At 26.9% G+C, this 10,130-nt stretch overlaps 1 protein-coding gene across 1 annotated transcript in view; it reads left to right on the top strand.

The window, feature by feature from the left end:
- Positions 1–227: 227 nt before the first annotated feature.
- The window catches only part of LOC136089765 (uncharacterized), a 17,321-nt gene continuing 7,418 nt past the window's right edge, over positions 228–10,130 (top strand). Inside the window, exons 1-4 of the mRNA XM_065815850.1 lie at positions 228–375; positions 3,268–3,455; positions 3,672–3,768; positions 4,011–4,085. Of these exons, the coding sequence (XP_065671922.1) occupies positions 228–375; positions 3,268–3,455; positions 3,672–3,768; positions 4,011–4,085 (508 nt within the window). The remainder of the gene's footprint in view (positions 376–3,267; positions 3,456–3,671; positions 3,769–4,010; positions 4,086–10,130) is intronic.

Consider the following 10,130-nt stretch of genomic DNA (forward strand, 5'->3'; position numbering starts at 1 on the left):
AATTATTCCAAGACCTGACAGCATGATTGGAAGTTGATCAACTTTACCTCTGCCTGTCAAGTCAGGCAATAACCTGCCATTCTAACAAAGGGATATGTTATAACTATAATTATGTATTATGTATATAACTGTATCTATCTACCTGTTGATGGTTTGTCACTCTAACTCAACGTAGGGATTCTGTTGATACAGTGCAATGTTCCTAATTTGCACTTAAACTGTGTGCAATGGTTGACAGTGCCATTGATTTGGTTCTGTTTGGTGCATTGAGTCTGTCAAATGCACTTCAAACTGCTGAAGTAATAAGCGTAACTTTGAAAGCAGAAGAACAACTAAACTCATCTGCAGATACTTTTTGCATTTTTGACACATTTGGTTCATAATCTGAACAATCAGTATTTCAACTTCCATCAGTATAACTTTTTAACATTTGAAATTACATGGTAATGCTGCTTTGTTGGAATCTAAACTTTTTGTAAATTGAAAAAGTTTAGTCTTGAGCAACAATTAAAACTGCTTGACATCTTATAAAAAACCGAATGCTTTCATTACATTTTTACTAAATGGAAAGTTAAGACCTTTTTTTTGAAGGCTTAATATTTCTCAAACAACTTAATATACACAAACACAAATTTTTCTAAAAATCTTCTTAATTCTTTCTTGAAATCTTAAATTTTTCTAAAAATCTTAAAATTGTCCCTTCTTGGTTAAGGCAAGAGATAGTGTCTTGATAAAATAGTATTCTTAGACAGACGTTGAATGCATCTGGGTACTGTCTTGTAGAAAGCCTCCTCGGTAAAGACTTATTGTGTAAACAGATTCTATCTGTTAAAATTGCACCTTTCTTTATTCTTGGTGTTCGAAGTAACTTTTCTTCTGTTGAGTCTTATCTCTTACAAAGTTCACCAGCTCACAACTTTTGCCTTTTTAAGTCAAATAGTTTTTCTTTAAAATTGCACATTTTTTTTTCATTTTTTTCTTTTTTTTTGAGATTCTTTTAGTTTCTGCTTTCTGAATATAAATTATGGCTAGTTTTAAATACCAAAAATTGATTTGAAACTGAAAAGAAAAATCGTTTGTATAGCATCAGATCTCAAATGTTTTTGTTCTTTTTCTGATCAAATATAACTCGCTGAGGAAAATTTTTGTCACTCTTTTACCTGATTTCAAAGGATATTAAATTGAATATAAATACTGTGCTTCTATTCCAAAATCTACACAGAAAATTGAATTAAATTTGAGAAAATTGTTTGATATATAATACAATCCCAAGTATAAAGATAACATAACGAATATATAAAATAACCATTGGTAACAAAATAAATATATGTAGTTTTTTTCATAACCTATATTCCTACCCTTTAGCAGATTTATTAGTACATCGAAAAACACTATATAAATTGACCATTTCAATAATAATATCAAGTCTTTAAGTATTAGTACACAAACATAGATGTATATTATATATGAATATACTATATATATAGCTGTATACATTTATACTTAAAGTTAGTCCTCTAAAACTTCATATAAGTCTTGCAATATAAAATCATATACGATTTATATACTGAGTTAGTTTGTGGCATACTATTTTAATAAAATTATTACTAACTTTGTCAACCTTCGGAATTAAGGTCGGCATTTCTAAATGCCGACCTAACTGCCGACCATAAAATGTTTGAGGTCAGCAAAAAATGGTCGACCTTTTTTTTGCCGACTTCTAACAGTTTGAGGTTGGCAATTTAATGCCAACCTCATTTTTCCTAATTTCGAGGGTTGTATTGTAGAGTTTTTAAAAAGATCTTTTTGAATTTGAAAAATCTTTTTATATAGAATCTTTGCTAAGTTTATTCAGTTCAACTAAAATTACCTTATATTTATAAATTTTTAAAGCCTCTAAAATAACTTTATAAAATATGAAATGCAAAATATAACTTGAAATATAAAATGTAAAAATGTGAATATTTTATATGCTGTTTTTAACTAAATTTGTTTTTTCTGCCTCACACTAAGGTATCAAATCATTGTAAAATTTTCTGGCTTCAATTTTTTCTGCCTATGCTGTATCCAGTAATTTATATATCTATGGTTATTCCTATTTTCAAAAATTTTGGAGAGCAATCTTACTCATCTAACTACCATCCCATTTAGTCTTCTTCCTATCATAAGCAAGGTTTTAAAGTCTTTAATTAACTTTTGGTGAGGTGATTAACAAATTGGTTGCAGTTGATGGCATCAGTTTTAACCAAATGACAAATAGTGTTCTGCCATAATTAGTGTTCACCATAATTGAGTGAAGAATTTGAAAGATATAAAATGAGGTTGTTTTTTTATTAGTTTTGACAAATTCACTATAGTCAAAAACCCTAGTTACATGAATCTGAACTTACATGGTTTAAATAAATGATTTCAATCACTTGAAGTAATAAGTCTTTATGAAAGCATAAAAAATAAAAAAGCTATTCAACTTGTGAAGTCAAGATTGTCTAAGTTTAAGTTGGATTTGGATAATGAAATTGTAGCAACAATTACTGATGGTGGGAAAGAAGACTGGTCCCATTCACATTGCATGTCTTTTGCATACAATCCATCTTTGTAATTGTAATATACTTTGTAAGCCTTATAAGATGAATGATGATACTGTTGATAATTTAACTAAAGATGAGTATGAAGCTTAGAAGCTAAGAGATCAAGGAACATCAATAAGCTTTGCTTTCCTGAAAAAAATGGAAGTCCGAGTTCAAGAGAAAAGAAATCACACTTAGCGCATGATTAAAAAACTTTTTTTTAGAACAAAGAAATTAGTTTAGAATAAATATTTTCAAATGTCTCTACCAGCTACAAGTTTATTTTGAAGTTGTGGTTGAACTTGCAGCAGATTATACGCTTTATTTATTTTAGCGACAGAGAACGAAGATAACCCTATTGATGAGATTAGATTTAAAGTTTTGAACAATAAATAAACTTTTTCAACCAATTTCAACAATTAAACCAACATCAGTGCAAGCTTTTTCAACCTGACATTATTTGCTTTAAAAATAAGAAATATATTTTGCCACAATACACTTGATGCTTTGATTGTAATGTGTCAAAAACTTAATAGAGAAATGTAGTTTAAGTATAAAAGTTAAAAAACTTTTTTATTGTATTCTGTTAAAAGCTTTTTTTTTATTTAAAATAAATAAATTTATGCCTATTGAATATATTCTATAATTCTGAGAGCACGTAATTGATTAAGTTATCGTGTAATACCCAGGTAAATTTAAGGTTACTCAGGTATTAATTACCCAGGTATTTATTTTCTGATGCGTCATGAAAACACTACCATTTACCTGAGATATACTCATTTTCTTTTCAGACTTCGACTTGCTTCTAACATTATTCCTGACATCCAAAAGTCAATCAAAGATTTAGAAAAATCTTCAAGTGATATGTCTTCATATCAAGAATCTTATGTAAGTCTATTGTTTGTCAGTATAATATTTTTTTTCCGTATTCATAAAAAATGCTATAATTATAAAACTCATTAGTGGCCATAGGGCCTGTTTCATTTCTTGATTTTAGGGGGTTATTTTAACCAATCACCTAGCTCAGACAACACAGGGTGCCAATACCTGACATTTGTTTTGGCCCCTGCATTTACTGTCTTTAATTTTTTTTTTTTTTTGTAGAAATATATTCTTGATTTCTTACCAACTACACCAGCATTTCATTTTAATTTCAATGATGATAATAATGATATTAAAAAGTTGTTTAAAGATGAGTATAGTGAGTGATAAAATAATACTATTTGTATATGCAGTGTTTTGTGTTATATATATAAATATATATATATATATATATATATATATATATATATATATATATATATATATATATATATATATATATATATATATATATATATATATTTATATATACATTTATATATGTATATAAATATATGTTAAAAAATTATTTTGTTATGCCAGAACATTTATATCTTTATTTTGTTTTTAAAAATAATTTAGCTGCTACCACATCTGCTACACACACACCATATGCTGTTGATGACTTGCTCTGTAAATTAAATGATAATAGTCAAGGTATATTATTTTTTTAAATTATTTTGTAACTATAATTTATGTATGTAAGTAAACGATATGTATATAAACTTTTATTTTGAAATTTAATAAAATAACAAAATGAGTAAAAAACTGTGTGATTGTTATCACTTGTATTTACTGAAAAACTGTTTACTGTTAAATGTTGACATCTATAATTATTATAAATTGTTGTCTGCATTTTATTTAAAAAAGGAGTAAATGTAAACTTAAAAAGGAAACTTAATGTATAAACTTAAAATTTAGTTTATAGGCATCAGTTGCTAAATAATTTTGTAGTTTTTTAAAATGTTATTACTTTAAAAAAGAAAACTTTACACTTAAACTTCTTTTCTCAATTTATTAAATGTGCAGACTTAACTTATTAGTAATGTTAACATGTTAATAATGTCAATCTTTTTTTTATAGATGACAAATGCACAAAAAATTTCTCCCAGTGTTTCCAGTTTCCAACCCTACCGTTTACAATGACTCCCCCACACCCCTAATTTGATATGCAACAAAAATATATATTTCTTACACATTTATTAAAAATTAACAAAACATTACAATGAACAACCTTAATTATGTTATAAGCATTAATTAAGGTTGTTACCAATAGCTACAATGACTAAACATTTGTAAAATACTTATGCGATAATGAATGAATTATAATATAATAATTTTTTTTCTTTTAATTTAAAATAATATATATTTTTTTAGTCTATTTTATAACGTTTTGAACACTTTCATTAAAAAATTAATTACTTATTTACTATGAAATGTCTATATGTTAAATCAACAGCTGTTTTATAACAGACTTCAAGGATTACAATGCATAACTCCATATACCGTAAAATTGCCTATGTTCGGTCACCATGTAACTTCAGTCATTTAAGAAAAAATATAGAAAAAAAAAAATGCAAAACTCAAATTTTACAAACTTTTTTTTATCAAATAATAATTGTAATTAGTTCATAAATATTGATCTATAAAAAAATAATAATGTTTATATGCAACCTGCTGAAATAATTCTTTAGCAAAACATCAATTTGAAAAAGTGCATACTATTAAAATCTAAAATAAGGAAACTATTGAAATAAATGATCGTATTTAATCTTAGTATTATTAAGAATCACAAATTATTTATATTTATAAAAAAGAAATCATTAATTTTTGAAAATTAACTACTTTTTTAATAAAAATTAGTGAAATACTTAAACAGTCATTCATGGATAAACAATGAAGGAGACAATGAGCAGTAATATTGTGAAATGTAAAATTGTGATAAGTGTTGCGAATGTAAAGTTTACTGGTAACTTTACCTGTAAATTTACCAGTGAATTTTGACATTTTAATAATAGATACACACCATGGTATTTTATTTGAGTAACAAATTTTTAATAATTTCAAAACTAACAGATGGTTCTTTGAGTTCTAAAAATTATCAAGCTTGTGACATATTTTTTTGGAGATAAAATTACAGCTTAAAGACATTTATGGATACTTTGCGAACCCTGTGACAATTGGTTGTGTGGATCTTGCTGTTCTACGATGGTCAACGATACGTGCAAGAATTGCCAATAAACATACAAAGCTCATTTAAAGCAAAGTAGTGTTTTTTTGTTAATTGAAAAAGCCTTTTTAACTTAATTGAAAAATATATTTTTAATTTTATTAACCAATCAGGTAGCAAATTTGATAATGGCTAAAGTAATAAAATAGTTGAGTAATTACAGTTTAAATTAAAATACTACTCCTTATATTTAAAAAGGCCTTTTTTTATGTGCTCTTTCTTATTTTCTTTGGTGCCCCAAAAGACTCTTTTTTTTTAAAAGCCTGGGGCGATGCCATCCTTAGTTTATTACTGATATTACCTGAATTTATATCATAATTTTACAATAAAACAACATTTAAAAATAGTTTTCATTATATGTGACGTTAAGTTTACGATGCGTAATTAGTACTTATATAGCGGCTGAAATTATGAGATGGTATTGAAAGTTTGGTCAAAGTAGATGTTTTCATTTTAAATTAAATATTGAGTAATAGTTTTTATTTTTATTTTTTTTATTTTTACAATATCAATTATCATTATAATTTTCTCAATGTTTCAGGGAAAAAAATTTACGGTATATGAAATTAGTCAAATTCATTTTTGTAAATTTTTTTGACTTTTTTAAAATATAAAAAAACTATTATTACAACAATATTTGTTGAAATTCAAGTCTGAATAAATTCTAACTATGAAAGTTTTTTTTATAAAATATCTCTCTGAATAAGTTTATCTTATAGGTAAGATTATGTTACAGAATAAGTTCAATCTATAAAAGATTATTTTATAAAATATCTCTCTGAATAAGTTTATACTATAAAAGATTATCTTATAAAATGTTTGACTCAATAAGTTCATACTATGAAAGAGTATTTTATAAAATGTCTGTCTAAAAAAGTTCATGCTATAAAAAATTATTTTATAAAATGTCTTTCTGAATAAGTTCTTACTATAAAAGATTATTTTATGAAATTTTTTTTTTTTTACCACTATCTTTGCTTCCAACAAAGCTGTAAACAACCACTATTAGAGTAAGAAGTTACTGGATGAGAAAAGATGAAGTTTATAGAGCAAGATAACGATTAAAAGACAACATAAAAATTGTAAATTATATGTATCAGGAAAGCAAGATGAAGGAAGCAAATTCCAAAGAACTGAAATTCAAGGAGAAAAACTAAATGAATAAAAGTTTTTGGAGCACTTAGGAACAATCACAGAAAAAGGATGAAATTTGATTGAATGATGAGTAATGTGAGAACGAATTTATGCAGATGGAACAAGAGACATTAGCTCTTTAGAGCAGTGCCCATTATAGTTTTTGTAGAAAAGAGAAAAAGATGCAATATTGCGACGTTGTGATAATGGTTGGCTGCAAGAGCAGGTCCAACTAATATTGCAATGCATTTTTGCACCTTGTTTAAAAGAGAAAGGGCATCATCGGAAGATCCACCCCAGATATGGCAACAGTATTCCATACAAGGCCAGATTTGAGATTTATAGAGATAGAGAATAGAATCCAGAGTGAGAAAAAATCAAGCACAATAAAGAGATGTAACCTTAGCAGATGTTATTATTGTAATGGATTTGTTATACCACTTCCAAGAAAGACTGGAAGTAAGAGTTAATCCTAGAAGATGAAGGGTAGTTGACTCATCGAGTACATTATAATTCATAAACAAAGGAAGATCTTAGTAATTACGATAAGGATTTGCTGAAAAAAATTAAGTTTTATCTGATTTATAGTTCACCAGCCACTGTGAGCCCCATGCTGAAGCAGAAGTGAGGTCTTTTTTAAGCTTAAATCCCCCTCCAAGCAATCAGAGAGTGTTGGCTTCTTATCACGACAAGAATAAATGGTAGTATCATCAGCAAACAATGCTACCTTAGATGTGAGAATATCTGGAAGATCGTTAATGTAAATTAAAAAGAGTATAAGGCCAAGGATTGAACCTTGAGGAACCCCTGAAGTTACAGGATATGAAAAAAAGTGCTGTTTATTGAGGACAACTTTCTTATTACGATTGGAAAGGAAGGGTTCAATAATCTTAAAGATGTTACCTGATACACCTTTAGAAGAAAGCTTATGGAGAAGACCACCATGCCAAACTTTATCAAAAGCTTTAGAAATGTTAAGAGCAATGGCCTTAATCTCTCCACCTCTATCTAATGCGCAATAAAACCTATCGGTTATTACTGTCAACAAATCAGCTGTAGAACGAGAAGATTGAAATCCATATTGATGATCAGAAAGTAACCCAGCTTACACAAAACTTTTAAGTACATTTGATGAACATTGTGAATGTTCGAGCATGTTCTATGAACGTTCATAGAATGTTTATAGAATGTTCTTGAACATTCATAGAACATGCTAGAAACCATTGTAAAAAGGTTTTGTCAAACATTCATAGAACGTTTGACAAAACCTTTTTACAATGGTTTCTAGCAATAGTAAAAAGACGTCTATTATCTGGAGAATTTTTTTGGCGATAGATATTGAAATAATAGTTTCCATCAGAAATTGCAGCAGCACAATGTGAGGAAAACCACGGAGAAGAGTGAGATTTGACTTGAAATACTCGAGAGGGAATAGAAGATTCCATGCCAGCCTGAATCCAAGAAGTTATGTTAGTAGCACATTTGTCAGCAGGAAGACGAATAATTTCTACCCAAGGAAAATCATGGAAAAATCCCAGTCAGCTTTAATGTAGTTCTAAGAGGTATGAGATAGGGGGTTTCTGATGATGAAGAAAAATGAAGTAATAGTTTTTGAGAGATCAAACCATGATCAGAAGCACATAAGGATTAATGTGGAGAATAGGAGCACTGACTAGGTTCAGAAACAAGATATAAGTTGTGTAAGAAAGGTAAATGATTTGGGTTTTCTGGAAAGTGAGTAGGAAAGTTGATTATTTGGTTTGGAGATAAAGAAAGACAAAAGTTGTGGGTCTTAGTGGCTTCAGAGTTACTGACACTAGAGTCAAGCCATTCAGTTTGATGAGCATTAAAGTCACCAACAACAACAATATTTTCTGATGGATAACGAGAGTGGGCTTGGTCAATTTGATCAGAAAAACATTGAAAAGAGTGCAGTTATGAGATCAAGGATGTCTGTCTGAATTAGCTTATACTATATAAGATTATCTTATAAATTTCTATTATATATATATATATTTTTCTTTTATATATTTAAAAAAATATTTAAGTTTGCAAAAAAATTAAGGAAATTTATTTGGTAAACTTTAATTAAAAATAAGATTTAAATTCAGGTATTAACAAAATATAAATTTATTTGTAAAAAATATAAGAAAAAAAATATATCTTTTCAATGAAATTTTTTTACAAATTATTAAAGAGTAAATATGTAACAAATGAATTCATCTTTTTAAAAAAAATTTACTTATAATTATAAAAATATAAGTTGTTAATATAAATGAACAAAATACATATTTTCAATAAAGTTTATTTACAAACTATAACAATAATTACAAAAATTTACGAAAAGAAACATAACTTTTAAAAAAAACTCAACTTATTTACAAACCAAATAACAAAATATATAAATAACTTGTATAAGGCTTCATATGATAAATCGAAAAATGAAAATAAATGAAAAATTAATTTGATAACTATGAATATTCACATATATAAGGTAATAACCATTTAGTTATTATATTAAGCAGAGGACCCCAATTGTGGAACTCATTTCTAACAAACAAAATAAAAACGATAAACTCATTCCAACACTTTAAATGCGTTGTAAAACAACAGCTACTAGACCTCAACATTAATGAAACAATCTCTTATTTTTAAAATTTTTTCTTATTTTTAAAATTTTTCCTTTTTCAATTTAAATCTTCACTTTTCTTGAAATTCTATTATATTACTTGCTTGGTTATTTAATGATGTTCATTGTAAAAGTAATAAAAAAAAAATAAAAAAAATAAATTATGTGTATTACAAATATTTTATTATATTTGTATTTGGTTTATATTTTGTTATATTTTGTCAACGACAAAAATGGGGCAAGATGATAAGACTATTGTCTTCTACCTGCTCCAGTCATATATTTCACGGTAAAATGTTGTACAAACTTATATTAATAATGACGAATATATATAAATAATATATTAATAAGCATTGTACTTCTGGTGTGTCGATTTTGGATTTTTTTCACAAAAAAAAAGGGGGAGTTACTATAAATTGCAAAATTTTATGGAGAATCCAAATATGGGTGTAAAATTTAAAATATAAAGTTTTATGCTTAGGTGATTTGACTTTTTGTATTTCAATAAAATTTTGACCTAGTTTTTCAAAAAAAAAAAAACGGTTTTTACTTAAACATTAATAAGCTTTTCTTTATTTTCATTAGAAATATAGTGAGGTTTTTAAAAAAAAACCCGAATTGTTTCAATAAGTATTATAAATTTAATACAAAGACGTTTTTTGTCAAACTTTCAAGGTCTTGTTTATTATTTTTTAAGGCATTTACTTTC

The sequence above is a fragment of the Hydra vulgaris genome, chromosome 13 (genome assembly GCF_038396675.1).
Source record: "Hydra vulgaris chromosome 13, alternate assembly HydraT2T_AEP".
NCBI classification, from domain to species: domain Eukaryota; kingdom Metazoa; phylum Cnidaria; class Hydrozoa; order Anthoathecata; family Hydridae; genus Hydra; species Hydra vulgaris.